This window comes from Cinclus cinclus, chromosome 10 (assembly GCF_963662255.1).
Source record: "Cinclus cinclus chromosome 10, bCinCin1.1, whole genome shotgun sequence".
Taxonomy (NCBI): domain Eukaryota; kingdom Metazoa; phylum Chordata; class Aves; order Passeriformes; family Cinclidae; genus Cinclus; species Cinclus cinclus.
Window position 1 is genome coordinate 14738067 of NC_085055.1, and position 20615 is coordinate 14758681.

The window sequence follows — 20615 nt, forward strand, 5'->3', positions numbered from 1 at the left end:
TAGTTTACCTTGCATTACTTCTTATTTTCTTCCTATGTTGCTGTGTTTTCACAGTGGAAGCAGTTCATTTTCCTACACCTCTATCCCTGCACAAATAACATGTCAGGTGTCAGCACCTCCCACTGACACTTAAAGCTCTTGCCCAGATGAACTTTAAACCGTGCCCACTCTCAGGGCTGTTAATTGAAGCTTCAGGGAAGATTGTACCAGAAATAAGAAGGAAATATCTTCAAGAGCAAGATGTTTAAAAGAGAGCAAAAATTAATGGAAAAGAAGGCTTGAGGCTTCTCCCTGCTCAGAGTACTCAGCCAGAATGGGAAAGCTACAAGGTCTGCTACTGACATTTGAATTTAGCTCTTCTGTGACCACTCTAACTACCAGGACATGGGTACCTTGCTCTGGGAACCTTTCTGTTTCTGTAACCATACCTAGATTTTTTTTTGGGGGGGGTTAGAGTAAACCTTAAAGACCTTCCACCTCATGGCTACTACGTCAGATACAATACCAGCTGTATGACTGCAAAACCCTTTTCCTTCCTTACCTTTTCGTTTTTATCTCCCTTCTTTCCTTCCTTTGCCTCCCAAAAGTTCAATTTTCTGTGAAGAGATTTGATCTATTGGATAATTCTATGTACACAGTTATTTCTAAACTTCTGATTATGTTCTGTTTTGGGCTACCTGAACCAATAATTTTGGCAGTCAGCTGGCAGCAAATTCCAGTTCAAATTGTAAGACCTGGAACCCAGAGCTCCTTCCCTAGAAAAGGTTTAGAGCCTTTTAATGGGTAATTAACATCTGCACTTCACATACCGTGATATATCAAAAGCATATCTCAGTTTCAGTTGTCTTGCCACCCTTAAATTCATCTTTAAATCCCTACCACAGCATAAGGATAAACAAGTAACCTCATATTCATACCCATTCACTTATTGATGGGCTGTCATTACTTAGCTCTGAAAGAAATTACATAATACATAATAAAATAATATATATTATTGTGCAGAAAATAGTATGTAAAAAAACACTTTGCTGCATATAATGTATATTCAGTATATAAGCACCAAAAGCTAATGCTGAACAGCACAATGCAGGACACAATCACTAAGCAGAGTTATAAAGTTGGTGTATTTTAAAAAGGCAAAAGCCTTATGGCAGTGAGCTATTTAACTAAATTCACATTTTAAAAGACAGTCAATAGCATATTTCATTCAGATGGCTTATGTATATCAAATTCTGCTATGTTAACTTCAGTTGAGAGAGGGTAAGTACATTTTCTGCAAGCACATAAGGAGAAATGTAGATGAGCTATTGACCTCAGAAGAAAAACAAAATAGCCTGCAAAATACTTATAAATATCATCTCTCAAACTAATCTGCATAGTTTATTTAACTATCCCTACATCTTAGTTACCCTGTTCTCATCAGTTTCATCTGCCAGCTGGTTGGTGAATTTATTGCAAGGACTAATGAGAGTAATCTCCATATGGGCAATTCCCATATGGAAGAAGAGATGTGAGAAACTTTGGCATTTTCACTTCCCAGAGAGAAAATTGCTGGAAAAGATAGAGTACTGTCTCCCCTACTTTTGCCTCCCTGAACTGTAAGGAAATTGAAAAGTTACTTTTTAAAATCATAGGATCCAGAATAAGATCCAAGGATCTGCAAGAGCCCTGAAACATTCACACCAACCTCTCCTGTCATCCCTTGTACTGTTTCTGCAAGAGCTGCACTCCTAATAACCACTCAGATTCCCACAAAAGCTGATAACACAACACAGATTTCACATGCAAAAGCAGGAACGTGCAACACACGCCAAACTTGAAGTAAAAGAAGGCCCAGGTCAGGACCAGAAAACCCTTGGGGATTATACCCTTGTGTAGACATCTTCCACTGCTTTCATACAGGACCAATTCTTGTTCCTGAACAAGGAAAAATTTTTCCTGAAGAGGAAGTGAGGGGTGCAATGAGTTTGGAAAGAGGAATTAACAACAGCATTGCTATTCAAACAAAGGACACAGGCCTTTTACAGAGCTCACCGTGCTTTTAACAAGCTGTCCTCTGCACCACACATGAGTAACCCACTGCACAATATGTTTATTTCCATGTCTCCTTTTCCTCATCTCTGCCCCTTTGTGCTCAAGTCCTTCCCTCTCCATTATTCAGTGTTCTTATTGTACTGACTAACACAGATTTTACCTACAATCACACTTCCTTCCTAAGTCTTTCAACCCTTTTCCTAGTCTTATCTTGCCAAAATGCACTATTAGATCTTTAGAGCTTGGAAGAGTTTTCTGCTGCTCAGGTAGGGATTAGTACAGTCCTCTACCCCTGCCACCCCAGCTTCCCCAGCTACTGGGAAGAGTTGCTAAAATACTCAGCTCCGTGAACAAGGAAACAGATCCCAAGAATAATATTTGTTCTATTTGGTGCATTTGCATGTTCAGTGTGACCACATCAGCAAAATCAGAACAGCTACATCATCGATTCTGTCTAACTTCATTCAAAACTCAATGACATCAATGTTCCCACTGTTCCAAAGATCCCATGAGCAGATTGCCTTGGAAATAGAACTTACTCTTTTTGAGGGTCAGACCATTGATATTATCATCAGCCAATTTACGTGCATATTAGTCTATAATAAGATAATATATTATTAGATTGAAACATTAAAATTAACAGATTAACTGGTTTAAAACTGCATAAGGAAAAATATTCTCATTTAAACTAACCTAACTTACCAAAAAACAAAAACAACAGTTGAGTATCCGTAGAGAACTGGCCATCCCATTCCTAATTTCATCTTGCTAGTAATTCTTCCACTATTACTGATGTGATACCTAGAGTATGACCAAACTGGCTGTCTTTGTACAGATAACTGTTCCTAATTTATTATTCCAGAGTATGATTCTGAGGAAAAGTATAGTCCACCTCTCTACCTGTGCAGCATGTCACAGAATTAGCTTGCAGAATGGAAAAGGTATTTTGAGCCTTTTAAGTTTAACTCATGTTCCCCTCCTCTTGGAAAGAAGTGTAGAAAGGACTGTCCTAGTTACTAGAATATCTCAATTCCTTTGGGAAAGACATTTTGTTAAACATACACAATCAGCCTCTGATCTTGTAGGGGTAAACTGAAGGAATCCCACAACAGTAATTAAATCAAGATATGATTTTATTGATCTTAGAGTACAGCACTCTCAACTGTTTAAAAAAATTGGAATAATTCATAAAAGTAAATGCTATATTCTTGCAATGAGTGCAGCAATGAGAAATGTGCTGTGTGAGCCAATTTTCTCCTGAACTCACAGAGATGACATTTGTGCGGCAACAAAGCTTTTTAAATTTAAAGAAAAAAGTGCAGTTAATTGTAATTTGGTCTGACATGTAATTTTCATATCAGAACTCCATGTTTTATTTATTTTCTAAAAATGCTTCTCACTTCAATCATTCATTTATTTTGCAGAGTACATCTAACTTGGATAAAAATACAACCAAAGCTGAGAGTGCGTGGCTGTTCAGAATATGGTATGGCTTTGACCACAAGTATCCTTTTCTGTTATAAACCATGCATGAAAGTTGCACTACAATTTGCTTTCAAAGTATTCAAGAATCAAAAATTATTATACTTTTAAAAACCAAAATAAGTATATTTTAATGTGTTCCTAAGGAGTAGAAATTTTGCAAGTCCAAAGCAGCAGAAGGTCCAGCCATGACTGAGGCTATGGTGAGAGGGAAGAAGTTAAGGAGCTCGGAGCTATAGAATATAGACAATACATTTTAATTAACTAACCTTCTTAAATTCCTGGATAAAACCAATCCAATCATTATTTAGATAGGGTGTAGATTCTGTGTTTGGGGAAACCAGGAAACTGGAGCCAGAAGCAGCCAAATGCCTGCTGCCCTGACTATATACTCAGAAAGCTACCTAAGGAAAAACTAAGACAACAGTAGTTTACCCACACCCCTAATAAAACACAGAAAGATGCATCCATTATGAAAACTCCCAGGACTTTGCTGAAACTCATGCTTCCTGATCCCTGGGTTCCCGAGCCTTCGTGCTTTTATTCACATTCCTACTGAGGCATGTGGAGTACAGACCTTGAATACAAGTGAGTGATGCTTTATTCCAGGAAGTCTGATTTCCATGTCTTTTGAATTTCAAGAAAATATTTTAAGTGATCAAAGAACATCCTCCCTAAGCCAAGGCAGAACATACACTCTGACTCTAACGCCTGTAAAAAATTGTAAACTCTACCATTCTAATTTATTGTCATTTTAAACTGAGTCTGCACAGGCTTTGCATAGCTGTCAGTGAGATCCCACAGTAACAATCCCACCCTAAGCCTTTAACAGAGATGCACAGTGAATATAACAGAAACTCACCTGCTGATTTCTGTGCATCCTAGCTCAGGAGCTGAGCAGGCAAAGCCCTACCAATACTGTCTCCATTATCCAACAGCAAATCTATTGGTAAGTCACCCTGCACTACTGAGCAGAAATGAATGTTCAGGCTGCATGTGTTTCTCCTGATACCAGCTGCAGAAAACTAGAATGAAATATTTCAGCTGATAAAACATAATTATTCAGGAATACAACTTCCTTGCAGAGCTCAACTGAAGTTATCCTTCAAACAGACTTTTGATGGAAAAACATCTTTTTTGGTTAAAAATTGATGTTTTTCCTTAATTCATCTACTCGAGCAATTTTAAAGGCCAAAAAGCACTTGGCATTAAAATGTTTCCCTCGGATAATTCTTGAAGAATACATAGACTTAGTAGGTAAATGTTATATGAAGTGAGAAAATATGTTTAAATGTTACTGTTGAGTACCAACACGACTGTCTTTAACCATCCCTATTTCAGAAGAAATAGCCTGGGGTGGTGGTATATCCTAGAAACTCTAAGTCAAAAGGAACAGATGAACAGGGTGAGGGGAAGGGGAAGTTTTTCCTCTGAAGATTATAAAAAAAATTTAAAAGAGCAAGCAAAAAATGTGGAAGGCAGGAGTAAGACAGAAGCATGAATTAAAGACATGAAGGAGAACAAGAGCAGATATAGAAAACAAGGGACAGAGGCAGAAGAGGGAAAGAGAAATCAATATGAAAAAGTCAGACAGCAGTACATGTAAAATGAAAAGTCTGTAGAAGGCATCAGAATTCTTAGAGATTATCTGTATGGTAGAGGTCTTGAAAATGGGTACCTGATGCTTTATTCTAGAAATTCTAGTTTCTATGTCCTTTGCATTTCAAGAAAATATTTTAAGTGATTTTCAAAAAATAGTAATTTTTTAAAGAAGACATTTATTTATGTCAGTCTCACTACCAGTCAAGCCATAATCTTTCTTTAGAATTCAGATGTTCGGAGATTATAGCTGTGCCATTACCCCAAAATATATATTTATCACAAGTAATACATCTACATTTCACTAATCCTGAAAGTGTATGCCCATATTCCTGCATGGAGTCATAGTTCAACCCACTAATGCTGTGACTCACAGCTCTAAGCTTTTCTTTGGTATGACTATTTCTGAAAGACATTCTTTTTGAGGAGAGAAAAATTATCCACCCAAACTTTCTTTTGCCTTTCCCTGCCTAATGTTATAAAGCCACGTTGCTAAATTTAGAAGAAGAAATTGTCATGTAGCATAGTACTTGTCCCCAGTACAAGATTGCAGAGAGGATTACAATAAAGTTTTCAAAGAAAATATGCAGCAAACTTATAACCTATCTGTTCACATACTTGGAAAGCACACAAGACTCTGAGATTTCTATAGTTTGACGTTTGCTCTTAGGCATTAACACAAATCTACCCACTCTTCTGGCAATAACATCTCTTATGCCTATTATTTCACAGGAGGAAAGCGAGAGGGAGGAAATATCACTAAGGAAATCAAAAAGTTGTGCTGTTCCTTGCTGTCTTTATGAATGATTTCCAATTAGTTCAGTCATCTCAAGCAATGGCAACATGCCATGCTAGGGTAGAACTATGCAAAAAATCCCTGCAATTCTGTTTGAGAATCACATTTTAATTTTATTCTGAAAGAAACATCAGGAGCCTTATCCAGAGCCAAATGGGTTCAATGAGGATTGTATTCTTTCAGCAAAAGTTTCTTTGAATCAGGTATTGATATCTAAGAAAAACATATACTTCTCTAAAATCTAGGCTAAGAAATGTTAATATTGAAATAACAAAAAAGCAGAGCAGATCATTTTAGTACATGGAGTTATCTTTTTGGATTTTCATCTCAATAATTTAAACAAGAAAAATGCAAAATAAAATACTTGCATCTGACAGAGGGCAACTTCCAGTGAGTCAGTTTTTGTTTTTACAGCCTACATTGCATTACACCATTTGAAGCCATAATATCCTACTGAAGGCTAGTGAGAAAGCAAGGGAATAAACAAAGGTTTTTTTCAAGAATTTATCGGGGAAAAAGAGACATCACAGATTTACAGTCTGGCATTATATAGACATCTTTAAACTGCTGTGTTTTTTCAAAGCAGATGTGGCAAGTTTAACTAACAAATGAATGAGTAGGTGGAAATTTCATCCTGCAAGGGCACAAGTCTGCGTGTATATAGGCAGAGCTCAGGCAAATGGCAAGCAAAATGTTCCCATTCCACAGCAACCTCAAAAAAAGTTCTAACTTAGCTCTCAGCTAAGAGCAATTTGCTTTTACCTCTGCTCAGTCCCAGTCTCCTTTCTTCCTTACTCTCACAAATATCCTGCATAGTCCTAAGACATTTTATACCTCACTAGAGCTGGAATTCCTCCTTTACACAGGCCTAGAATCCTAGTTACAATTCTAAAACTTAAGGGAAATTAGTGCAATAAAAGCATCTTGCAAGCAACCTTCACCTGTTTTACCAGCTACTCTAGACTAAACTCTGCAATAATTTATGGATTCATGTAATTTTATACAAGGCTCTTCATCTGCTAAGGATTCATGGTCTCCCAGAATCCACCTAATTCTTGCTTCCTCAAGTGGGGGCATTCTTGCTCTTGCTGGTTGCTCTGTAGCATCCATCAAGAAGATAACTACAATTTTCCCCCAGCTTCTCATGCTTTATAGTGAGAAGGAAGGACTTAGCATTGCTTCACTAAAACACAAAAATAATGCAAAAATAATGAAAATTGAAGATGAGAAAAGGAGAGTGCAATGCATACACCAAGATATTTCTGAATAGAAATGTTCACCATCTTCATAAGAAGAAGCCCACATTGTGTTGTGGGACACGTACTTTGGTAGTACACACTGAAACTTGCATTGAGAACAAAATAGTTACTGCATAACAGGAAAACATGCAAGATTGAACAGAAGAAAGCAAGAAGAGAAGGAAGAGGGACAGAGACATCAAGTGCATGGTAAGTTTCTTTAAATACTTTGTATGTGCTAAAGTGCAAGACAGGTTTGGGCCCACCTGCAGCAAAGTCTAATCATATTTTTGTGGCAAAGGGGTGAGGATGGCACTGCACATGATGTGGCCTTCCAAGAATAACCTGCCCAGGGCACCAAGATTGCCTATCTCTGGCATAGGTGAGGGGCCAGAGGGAGGCAGGAGAGGGACTGTGACTGCTGCCAGCTGGCTGGGATGGCTTCTAGGAGTATTGCAATGACCAGCCTCCTGCACCCTTGGTACTACCCCAAGCTGCCAAAGAACAGAGGAGCTGCCTAGCTTTGCACAAAACTCTGCTTTCTGAATGGTTCACACATACTGATACCTGGAAAGCAGAGGGAGGAGAGCTTTTTCCTTCTATACAGATTTCTTTTCAATCTCGGGAATTAGCACTAAGTTACACTGAATAGAAGCAGGTGTCTGGGACAGAGTGAGACAATTCTCTGTAAAGTAACCCCTAAAAGTGTTTCTGCTTAAACTGCAGTCATCCATCATTCACATTCATGCCTTTTAGTTTGGCCAAAAAAAAAAAAAAAAAAAAAAAAAAAAAAAAAAAAAAAAAAAAAACCACAAAAAACTGTGTCCTTTGCACTTGCCTGAAATCCCTCAGCCAAAAGGAATTGCATTATTCGTAGGCTTCAAAAGTTTATCCTCCTTATCAGGGCACCTATCATTTTATTTCTCCTGTGCTTTGTATGTGGATAAAACAGACATAATGGCTGACTATTGAGTAAGATAAGTACTAGTCTGTGCCTGGGAGAAAATGGAAAACCTACTAAAAGCAAAAGTGCATCCTGAGGTGAACTGGCAAAGACAAACTCAGCATTTTGTGGTCTTTTCAGCTGAATTTTCCTTCTGGGCTGGCTTGTCACTCTCATCTCAGACATCTTTGGAAGGAAAATGCAAGGAAGAGCCTAAAAGCATGCATGTGCTCACTGTTTTCTTTTACCTGTTGGAGAACTAAAAGTCTCTTAATTACCAATATTCTGATTTATTCTTCTTTTAGCACTTCAGTGAAAACAGCAAAATAGCACATAGGCTCCTAGTTCTGGCCCAGAAACTCACTTTGCTACACAGTTTTCAAACAGAAAATAATTTATCTAAGAGACAATTCAGTCCAATCATGAACCAAAGCAGCATTAGAGATAACACAGCTCAAGCCAAGCCAGGTACCACAGAAGCACTGCTGCACAATGGGCTGGCAGGAAAGGTAGCCAGCATGGCACAGAAATGCCAAGAGAGCCCAGGAATCAGCTTTGCAGGTGTTAAAAGCAGATCATAAAAGCAGAGAGGAAAGCAAAAACCACAGTAAATGAATTACAGTAGATCTCATGAGCACGACAAAAGCAGCTGACTGTATCATGAGGCTTCCTCAAGCAGTGCAAACCTCAGTAGTTCTGGGATGGTCCCCAGAAGGTATTTTATCATTAGAAACAATTGCCTGGACTTGGTTCGAAGCTCATTCCCAAAAGACATTTTCAAACACATGATCTAGGAAAAGCTCATTGTTCTTTCTACAGCACAGATAGTCAGCATAGCTGCTTTGGTAGTATTACCTGACCCTTTCAAGGACACAGGATTGTTGAAACTCTGCAAATTAACTTAATAAATAAACATGGCTAATTATTAACCAGAATAATAAGTGACCTCAGTCTGTCCTCCATTCACAGAAGGAAACCTTGATAAATAATTCTGAAACAATTTGTACTGAATGACCAAGCAAAATCATTCTCATTTGTAAAGTTTCTCTCATATCAATTCTTTTAAAGTCTCATTCATGTCCAGGTATTTTTTTTTACAATGAAAAATTACTAAACAAGTACAAATGCAAAATTAAATACAAAGTATTAAATTTAAAATCCTTGGGTTTTTTACAATATTTGACATATGAGCCTTTTCACAGTTAGATTGTATGGAGAGACACAAAGATTATTCATGATAATTTATTGAAATATTTATTAAAAAAATGTAAATTTCCAAGCCTATCCATTCCTCACCACAATCCTGCAATAAGGGAGCTTCAGGTATTTTGTTTCCACAAAATATAATCAAAAGGAAATAAAGCTTGAATTTTTGCTATTTAGACCTTTCATCCTGACACTAAGATTCAGTACATTGCAGAAATGCCTGTTTACATGTTTAAAACAAAAACAAACAAAAACATTAAATTGGGGAGAAAACAACAAGCAAAAACTATAGAAAAATCAGTTTATTTTTCATAGTCTAATTTTAGTTCTTAAAGTTGCACAAAAGAATAAAAACACTAAGTTGTTCTTAGCAAACTGAAGGTTTTTTTTTTTTTGCCAAAGGTATTACTTCACTGGTAACAAAGCCATTGTACCAAACTTCTCAATTTCTTTAAAGCCTTCAAAGTACTATGCAGTGCTTTTGCCTTTAAAGGAAGATATAGTCATATGGAAGAAACTTCATGGGATTTTTTTTAAAAAAATCAAAGTTCACAATAATGGTTAAGCAATGCAGGGATGGGACAAGTGGAGGAGAACATGTCTTTGTTGCAGTCTGAGGAGCAGGGAAGTGCTTTTCTGGAAGCTCTTACCAAATCCTTGTCATCCATCGCAGATGCTGGGCCTGGTTTTCTGTTCTTTCCATCAAATGCTCATTGATTTTCTTTTTAAAGTTTTGCATAGCAAAGGCAGAACCTGACCTAGAGGTTACTGTGGACAATTGCTTAGAATTACCAACTTTTCTATGCAACATCCTGGCTCACATGACATATGATACTTTTTGTGTGTGCTGTTCTCTGAATTTCTCATAGCAAGGACCTCAGCTGAATACAGACTTCTCACAGATTCTAGGTGACCCAGTACAAGTACATGGCTCTTTATGCAACTGTATCACTTTCTTTCATGTAATAAATTAAAATAATTAGAACCTGCAGTAGACAGAGATCACAAACATCATCCCATACTGGATTTAATTTAAAAACAAAACTGCTCATAGAGGAAATACACTTTAGTCTTCCCAGTAGAAATCCACTTTTAAAAAAATCAAATAAAAACAAAACAAAAAACACCAAACCAAACAAAAAACACCTTCCAGTTCTGCAGCTTACTTCTACCTGCATAGCTACCTGTTACAGCACCTGTCAAATGAAAATATAAAACTTGGAGCTTATCTACAGCTTAGTGAAGTAAATGGACTCAGCTTATTGACCCAAACAAATTATAGTTTAAACCATCCTAGTATCTGATTTTACTGATAAGTATTATCATTCTGTGTGACAATTCTTTATTTCCCTCCCCTTCTCACTTTATTATTACAGCAAACTGAAGGCTGACTGTACAAAGAAGCAGAAGCCTAGGCTTACATTAGTACACTCAAGCATGAAATTATAGTTTGTTGGCTGACAATAGTTAATAGCACCCAAGAGACCCAAGTATGATATAAGAGTACCAGAAGCTTATAGCACAGATTTAATCAAGCATAACTTAAATCCCTCTTTCAAGTCTCTCATTATTTCATTTGCACCTCTGTACATGCAAAAAGTTACTTTGCAGTACATCTAAAGTGTTTTAAAGGGTTCTTCTGCATGTGTAACTTCCACTGTTGTGTTTCCAGACATTTAATGTATACTGGAATGCCAGCAGCATCTGTAATACCAGCTATAAATGGCACTTCTTTCACAGCAGCAATTGTCACAGCAAGATATTGCTAAATATAACATCACCTAGCCAAGAAATTGGTAATACTTCCTAGTAAGGGGCTGTTATTAATGTTAAATTACAGCGGTATTCCGGCAAAAGCTGTGAGACTAAAGGAATCAGGATGATTAAAGTTATCAATCAGGAATGGCAAAGAGCACATTAATGATTTTCCATCAGAAAAAAAATATTGGTGAATTGAACACTTTTACAGAAAGTTAATATCTGGGTGCAAACTCCTTGTAAAGTCAATGATAGGTTCCAGTGCCTTCAAGTAGGTATGAAAAAGACCCTCCATACAAATCTTGTTTGGAAGCTTGGTCTGTATTATTGGAATCCTCTCCATTTTAGGTGGCTGCTCTAGACAAAGCACAATTGGTCCCATTAGTTTGTGTTGGCTATGATAGCTTCAAGTTTAGTTAAACTACTCTAGCACCCTAACAAAGCACCACCACTAAGGCTGAGGCAAATATGTGAGGAAAAAAAAACTTTTTGCCTCTAATTTTAAGAGCACTCCAGCAATCAGCAATTCAAAATGAAGCCATTTTTGGCAGCAGAGAAACTCAAGAGCCATTTTCTATTTCTGATATTGAAATAGGCACATGATTCACTAGAATATGAACATCATCCTGCTTTCAGAGAGATGTGAATCACCCAGTCTTAGTCCCAGTTCTTAATTCAGCTCTTCTTCTCAAGGGGATGCCAAGGAAAGGTGGAGAGGATAGATCAGAGGAATGAATACACTGATACAGGGCTGACTACAAGTTTGCATGAGGTATTGCAGCAGATCTTCACATCTGACTAGCTCACTTCAACTATTGTCAGAGGATGTAAAAGTCCCAAGACAAAGGCTGTCTTTCATCTAACACTATAATACAAGGTTCTTGAAATGCATACTTAAATACGTGAAGGAATGGAATAAGTATTTTTATCTGATTATTTTCAAGTTTTTTAACTTATGCTTTTATGCCCAAAGAAAAAAAAAAATTTTCATCTCTTAAATGCATATTTAAAAGTATTGCAAGGGATGTCTTATTTAGGCAGACAATTCTATAGTTTTTTTTTTTAATTTTGTTCTTCCATGTAATTGTGTACTGAACAGAGTTGTGCTATGAATAGTAAAATCATATTCAAATTTTAAAAAATTCCTAGTGCTGACAGACTTGGGGTGCTTTGCTATTTGTTCATTAGGAGTTCATAGGGAATGTTTTATTCAATTTGCTAAAAGCAAGCTGCTGATTTTCTGAACTGAGTCAGTAAATTGTTATTTATTCTATCCTTAGTAGCAAACTTCTGATCAGTGCTATCTATTTTAAAAAGTAGAAAGCCCCAGTTTTGCAACATCTCTTAAATAGTTCAAGAGGAAGTTCCCCCTTTATTTCATTTTGCTCCTGGCACACCAACAGAACATCCCTGAGTACAGCCCTGCAGTCTGGGCTCACACAGCACAGGAGACTGTACTTTGCACTCCTTTGGCTTCAGGGTCTTGAGTCTTAGATACTCCAGGTTAAAAAAGCATCCCTATTCATATCCACCGTTTTCCCACGCTGTGGGAAATTCCCTTCATTCTGCCTTAGTTTAAGTTGGATTCCTTGAGATGAAGTATGAAGAAGGTGGATTTTTTCCTCAGCTATTGCACTATCCTATACAGCCTTGGCCATGAAACTGCTGGTGCTGTCCCATTCTCTGGTGATCAGCTGTCTGGTGGGAAGGGGGGCACAGCCTTCAAGTGCAGAAACCTGATTTACACTTCTGCTGTTGATAGAACAGCAGAGGAATTTTGAGCAGTAACAATAACCCCTAATATTTCCAATATCATTAAGATAAGAAGTGATAGACTGTTCTTTAATTGGAAAGCACAAAAATGGTTTTTATTCATAAAAAGACCAGTATAATTTGTTCAAAGGTTGAGTCCTCATTAAAGATACAGAATAGTGCATGTCAAAAATGGTTAAGGCTTTGAAATTCTTTGTGGATTATTCACTGAAATTTGCATTGCTACACAGCATGAACTATTTTTGGATTCAGCATAAATAGAATATCTAATACAGAATTACATTATAATGAAATATGCAATAATGCAAGTACCCATAGAGTGCTTTTCATGTACTGCAGGCATCCAAAAGTTTCAAATGCATAAAAGATGGTTACACTTGCTGCACAAATGACTGGATGTGAGGTTCATTCCCATTTGCTTAAAACTCAGTAGTAAAAAATAAATACATCCAGGCTGCTATGACATAGCTAAATTACTATTGATATTCTGTATCTTGGCAAGTATCAGTGGGAACTGCAGTGATTAAAGATTGTGATTGGACATTAGGTCTTGGTTTTTCCAGCTCAGCTGGAGACTTACATTTTGTGTGATGCAGAAAATGCTGTTTGTTAATGATCCATGAAAATCCAGATAAAACAGCTCTGGATCAGACTGTTCATTAACTTCCCACACAAATTTAAAGAGGCAATGTAAAAACACCATTATATTTAGTTATCTTTGATTGTCAATTCAGTAACACCTTAGATTTTTAAATATAAGGAAAAAATAAAAATAATATTAAAACATAACAAATTTACATTGAATATAATAATATTCTACTTTCATTTCTCCAACTCTTATTCTCACCTACAAAACAATACAACCTCAGAAGGAGGATTAAGGAGAGAAAACATAGCCTCAACACAGGCTGATCTCTACCATGCCTGCTAGGATATTTTTAGGAAATAGAAACAAGTGTTTCAAACCCTCTTGGGGTAAGAGGAAGCAAAAATCCTGATCTTTCCCTTCACAGATCAGTGGTTTAACACCTAGGCTATTATGTAAAGAAACTAGCCAGTAACTCACCTGGCAGCATGAGGGTTTTTTGGTTGAATTTGCTGCTGTCTCAATGAGTTAGGGATGGTACAAGGACAGCTAACTTACCATGTCACTTTAGGAAACAAGGCAGAAATGAAATACCTTCACAACCCTTTCCAAATTACAGGGATACTAAGGCATCCACCACTTTGATACGTCTCTTCCTAGTCCAGGTTGCTTCTTAGCACGCACAGGACATGATTAGGAACCTAAGGAGATTAGTGGCTAATAATGCAGATGACTTGTGGCTTATTCCTAACAGGGTAAAATGCCAACTGTGCTCCTTTTATGCACGTTCACAGATTTTTCTAAGCCCACAAAGTATATGTGAAAAATACATTATTACTTTAACTTCTTACATAGCAATAAGTGCAGCTACCTATGTTTTTGCTTTAGGCTGTGTTGCTACAGATTTAACAAAACAGCCATGTATTTATGGTGATAGCTTTACTTTTGCACATAGAAGAGCTAGATCCTATTTTTTAAGCATAAGTACTTGGATGCTTCCATTAGGGTGCAACTGCAAAATGAACATGATGTCTTGGGCTTGCTTTATCAGGCTTTCCCTATTAACATATCTATCACCTGTACAGCACAGAATAATAATCTGCTACCTATTTCAGTAATGACATGCTTAAAATATTTTCCTAATATCAGACAGGTCTGATCACAATAGACATGTCCTGGACCAAACCTCATACAGCAGTTCTGAGAGTGCATGAGACCCCTGCACGCAGCGGGGTGTGCATCCCTACAGATCTGGTCAGATCAGACCTGACACAAGGCATCAAGTGAGTTTGGGATATGATTTCATGCACACAGGGGCAGGTCCACTCCACACAAATGAGCCCAAATGTTCCTGTGCCTGCTCTGCTTCCACATGCAGTGGAATTAGCACCTAGAACCACAGGTGAAAGCTGTGCCAGGCTGGAGCTACTGCCTCCTGAATGCACATGCAGAGCAGATCAAGGAGTTTGGCTATGAAATACAGCTGTCAGCAAGGAGCTGTGCATCTGATCTGCTCAGAAGCTCAAGGCAAATGCATCACAAGTGCTTTCTCAGGAGTTCCTCATAAGATACACTGGGGACCTTCTCCCATCCCCTTTCCCTGAAAGGTGTGCTGCTCTCTGGGGGGGGGGGGGAAAGGGGTTCCTGCAGCAGAAGCTTGGCAAGACCTTGCCTCCCTCTCCACGGCTTGTCACTACAGCTAGATATTTTCTACTCAAACTTTCTGCAGAGGAGTTCATCAGCTGCAAAGCAAATAGCTGTGACTCAGTTTATCACAACAACAGAATGGGAATTAACATCAATAAGCTAATGCTTCATCTGATTGTGAGGAGCTTTTTAAGTCTTGTTTCTAATTAATTTTGACAGATTGAATTAAAATGCTTATTTGCTTTGCATTTGGTGCACGAGGACCTTCCTGAATTCCTCTCATAAGGTATGCTGTCAGCACCAACCTTGGTGAGCCCTTTTTTTTCCTAGGCACTGGACAAGAAGACTAAGTCCTTGCTTCCACTTGTTAAGAGGCTTCTGTTTCAGCAAGATTTTCCTTCTTTTTATTTTGAGTTGTTCAGATGTATAAGTTTTATTTTAACTTATGTATGACAATAACAGTGCGTAAGCTCCCATTTTGACTATGGAGCCCCCTCACTATATTCTTTTAGAAAGACTTCCTGTGTTAGTTCCAGCTGAAGCATCAGAGGAATAGATCTCTTATCCTTCTCTGTACTTTCTGTCAAAACACTTGGAAGAAACCTTTTTGAGCCATTTCATCTGGAATTAACAAGAAAAGACTGATTTCCTAAGGTATGCGTTCCTTCTGACAGTCAAGGAGACAAGCTGCTTCAGGAGAGAAATGACTTTTCTTGCATTCTATTCTCCTGATGCATGAACAATTCTCATTACCATTCATTTGAATTCTCGTTGCTTGCAGGGGCGGGTGTAAGTTCCACAGCAATGAACATTTTTTTAGAGCTACTGTGTACAAAACTGTAACTATCAAACAATGCTCAGACAAATTCTCACGAGCTACAATCTATCACAGTCAGGAGATTATTGGATTCCTGCGATTCTGTATCCCATGCCTTAATACCTGCAGTTTTGATGACTGCTGCTAGAGTGCACAAATTTCAGGGAAGGGGAAAAAAAAACAAAAACAGGTGAGTAAAGTCTTCTAGCAGAAAAAAAAAATAAATTAAAAGTCACAGTAAATGATAAAGAGCTTAGAAGGTCAGGAGGTATAATGATTCTGCAAAGAATTTCAGCTAGTCCTCAGACTACACAGCAATCACATCTGTAAAAGGTATGGCATTGGAGCACACAGGTGACTTTTCTGTAGTTTTTTAAAAAACTACAGTTACAAAAATTGTTGTAAAAAAAGCATACAGGAAAAGTATATAGATGAATCACATGCAAAAATAGCACACATTCACTGCCATCTTGTATTAGCATCAATAAAATAACAAATGGCCCAACAAAAAAAGTAAATCCAAAATAAGTCCTTTGGAATGAATGGCATTGATATTGACTCCTGACATAACTTAGCTCTTGCTCCATGTGCTAAATCCAGAACAGATGGAGTCAGTTACTCTGCCTTGGAACTGCTGTAACTGACGGCAGAATTTTTCTTGTGACTCCTTCCAGTTGTTCCATTGGGGTGGTGAGATTTTCACCAAAATGAATGTAAGATATTCACCAAAAAAAAAACCCCCCCAAAAAAAAAAAAACAAACAACAACGAGATCCTTTCCTTTTGATCATCCTATATGCTTTTATTGGACTGATCCAATGATCCAAATTATGGCATGCCATCCATTCTTTAATAACACCATCTGCATAGCAGAAACAAGACTTTGATGACCCCCAATATGTAAGTTAAAAGACCTCCATAAATCAACAGGTATTCTTTTCATAGATTCATTACCTTTATTGGAATCATCCATTTTCTCAGCATTATCATGGTATTTTCAGATTTTAAAGTTACCTCATAACTAGTTTTAAGAGTTAAATGCATATAGTGCAATTTTTTTAAGTTCCATGTGTTAAATGGCATGAATTAGATACATGTGAAAATTAAAAGCAACCCTTTCCATACATATTAGTTAAGCCACATACAATACAGTACAATTCCAAACTGAGCCATTCAAAACCTCTCTATTTACTGTGGAAGGCAACTTCCATAATTGCACACAAAGCCTCCCACCAGTGTAGTTATCTCCACTCTTCCTCACTAGGACAAATTGCAGTACTTTGACCTGATCTCTAAGGTGAGAAATACAGGTTCATATATTTAAACATAGCTCTCCTCCTTCAGCCTGAAAATTACAAGCCAGCAAATTTGCAATCCAGAAAAGCTCACTGAGGTATTTTCTCCACTACCTGGAGAAATCTCCGTGGCAGAGAATTCACTGCAAAGGATGCAGGAAGAAAAGGTTCTGCCCACTACTCCAGTAACAAAATTGCGTCTTGGTAATCTGTGAAACTCTGAAGTAGCTGAATTTCTTCCCTGCCCCAGTTCCGAAGAGCACTGAGTGGTCCTCCATTTGAAAATCAGCCCTTTGTTGCTGCAACACATTTTAGCTTATGTTACATTTAGAGACTTTCTTAAAATGTTCTTCTTTACAATTCAAGTGAAAGTCTCTGGAGGCTTCTCATTTTTCAGCTAAATATACCCCAGCATGGCCACCGCGTAACAAATCCTAAACTCTTAACACCAAGGGACTGTGACTAACAGCCAGTGGAGAAGGCAAATTGTTGACCTTGGGTGAATAGAAGCTTATTTTATGATGTTCACAAGCATTTGATAATGCCCTGTTAATGAAACTTCAATTGCTCTTTATTCCTGACAGACAAGAGCATGTTCTGTATCTCACTGGATTTAATGACTATGACCAGTCTTGCCTGTCTGCTTCTAGCAGTGCAGTGCCTGTCCTGCTGACTGAGTCAATCCCAGCCATTGATCCCCAGTAAGCCATGCTGCCAGAGCAGCAGGAGCAGCCTGGGGAAGCTGCAGTGTCACCTCTGACAGCAGCACTGAGTATATCATTGCATCTGGAGGATAAGTGACAAATCAGAAGAATGAACTTTGGCATAACATGAGCCAAACAAGGTCCTGGCTCACAGAGCTGACAAGTCCTCAGACACTGAGGTAAGCTTTGTCTCCAGTCTTGGGAGGCAAGGATGGGCAAATGACTGATTTTTTATTTTTGTGTAAGATGCACAGCCATATCTTTCAGTGCTGAGGGCACAGGGGAACATTTGGGGAAGAGCAGAGCTGTGGCTCACCCGGTCCCTTTTCCGCCCTCTCTCAGCACAGCACAGACAACCACTGAACCCCAGGGGCTGTGCCCTGGGCTGTGTCCCCAGAGGCAGCACCAGCCCTCTCCCAGGCAGGGCTTCAGGGAACCCCAGCTACTCCAGCTGTCAAACAGCTGGGCACTTACACCTCTCACACCACATCACTCCCACGGTGACTGTCTCTGGTGATTCTTCAACACCACTGTGTGAGCCCAGAGTGGGCAAGTGGCATTGTTTTTCCTTTTTAACGAAATTAAAAATATGGATGCATAGATTTTTTTTTTTATTATTTTTCAGCAATTTCTTGTTCTTCTTTACACCAATGTTCCCCCAAAAACCAACTCTCCCTTTTCTGTGCTTTTTATTTCTATGGAAGTCCTATTTTGAAAGTCCTATTTTCCTATGCCAAAATTGTTCCCAAGTGCTTCCAATATTGGACATGACTGGTTCCTACAGCATTGATTCTATGCCATGTGGCACCAGTAGACATCCATCCACCCCTGAACATGAATCACTTTCTCTAATGATTGGCATTTTCACCAATTAGCAATCCTTCCATGAGATGCACATGTCAAAACAGTATGCAAGTTTGTTTTCAAGCTGCTGCTATATGTCTTAATTTGTTAATACTGCTTGGACATAAAAAACAAGAATATTGCCCAACTTCTTTGATTTTTTTTTTCTGCCTCTTTAAAATGTCTCTAATTTTAGGAGTCGGATTTCATAAAATACACTAAATATTCAAGAAATGCTGAATTAGAAATACCTTGAACTTTTGAAAAGAATCTTTAGGAAATTTCTACTTACCATAGATTTTAGCACGTGACTGAGGTCTGCAAGGCAAAGGACCTTTGACTTCTGTGCCCAGAATCTCAGCAGTTTCTCTGTGTAACTCTCCAAAGTTGCATGGGCTATGATCAGCACCAGTCAAAGGAAGCTTTTTCTCTCTCTCAATACAAATGGATTTGGGCCTCTTTGGGTCCAATTGTCAAGCCTAAGGCCTTTAATGCATGTGTAAGACAAGTCTGTCAGCACAGGTCTCAAATCACCCTACAATATTTATTCTTTCAAAAGCATCTATGATATAAACATTCCTGTTCCCTTTTTGCAGCTGAATAAACCACAGTACAGAGCCTTTAAGTACCAGATATCCATTTCTACAGATGCAGTAACAGTAAATTGTACCTGCAACTTTGATTTCAAAGATGATCCACACTTTTTATAAGGATTTTTTTCTCTACACAAGTAGTAGATATAAGAGTACTTTGCCAATAGAAAGAAAAAGTGTTCATGGTATGAGAGCCAGTCTGTAGGAAAAAAAAACTAACCTAGAGTGTTTTAAACCAGTGGAAAGAAAGAAAATATTAACTTCATAGATCTCTCTTCTGCTATCGTTCCAGCTCTTATCAAAACTTTCACATCAGATTTGCTGTCATGAGAGAAGCAAGACAAAAAACTGGCCAGTGTGAATTTCTTACACTATCAGGTGTGCTGTTTGCAGCCAGGGTCACTGTTCTTGCTACAAAAAAATAGGTTGGAAATAACAGAATGAGAAGCAAGTTAGCAAATTCTGCTTTTGTGCTCACATTAAACAATTGAAGAGAAGCAAAATACCATTTCTTTCGTAAAGATGGGAGTGGTGAAAAATGCCAGTTACACAACGAAATTTCCACTGCATAAATGCAGAACTGAATGCTTCTATATACACAAACACACATGCTGCTCCATTGAAATAATGGGCATTTTTTATAAACCAGAGGAAAAAAAACAGAAGGGAAAAAAAGTAAGGAAAGCAACCGACATCATAAAGTAGGTGGCAGAAAATAATAGTGGTATCAGAATAGGTGGAAACATTTCCCCTGACATCCCTGAAGTCAGGATTCCACTGCACCTCTATACTGGATTGAAAGCTCTTCTCTTTGAATACTGACTCATCTCGACAGTGAAATTTATTGTGAGTGACAACAAAAGACAATTTTCTAGCAGAAGGGATTCTAAATAAAGGTTAAGTAAAACTGTACATAGGCTCGAGGTCAGGTTTAGGGTGGCCTTTTGGACATGAAAATCAGGAATAGTTTCCTGTTTGCAGCTAAAAAGTAAAAATTTTGGAAGTCTTTCTTGACCTACTTATATGTGGAAGCCTGATGACTTCAGAGTACTTCCTACTGGGAAAAAATATTTTATAGCTACAGACCTTTCCAAACTGCACACACTTGCCAACATTAAAAGATGTGTATTCTTATTTTGCTGCTCACCACAAACACACAGTACATTTTAATATTCTACAGACACCTTATGATAACTAAAAATATATCATTTCCCAAAAATTAATATGATTTCATTTGCTAATTGAAAATTCATGTTAGACTTTTTCCCTTTCCATGGATTACTGTACATTTTTCTTTTCATC

General features: G+C 37.9%; 1 protein-coding gene across 1 annotated transcript in view; it reads left to right on the forward strand.

Moving 5' to 3' along the window:
* Positions 1-20615, forward strand: part of SLC9A9 (solute carrier family 9 member A9) — a 174636-nt gene that overhangs the window by 131836 nt on the left and 22185 nt on the right. Inside the window, exon 14 of the mRNA XM_062498885.1 lies at positions 3459-3538. Within this exon, the coding sequence (XP_062354869.1) occupies positions 3459-3538 (80 nt within the window). The remainder of the gene's footprint in view (positions 1-3458; positions 3539-20615) is intronic.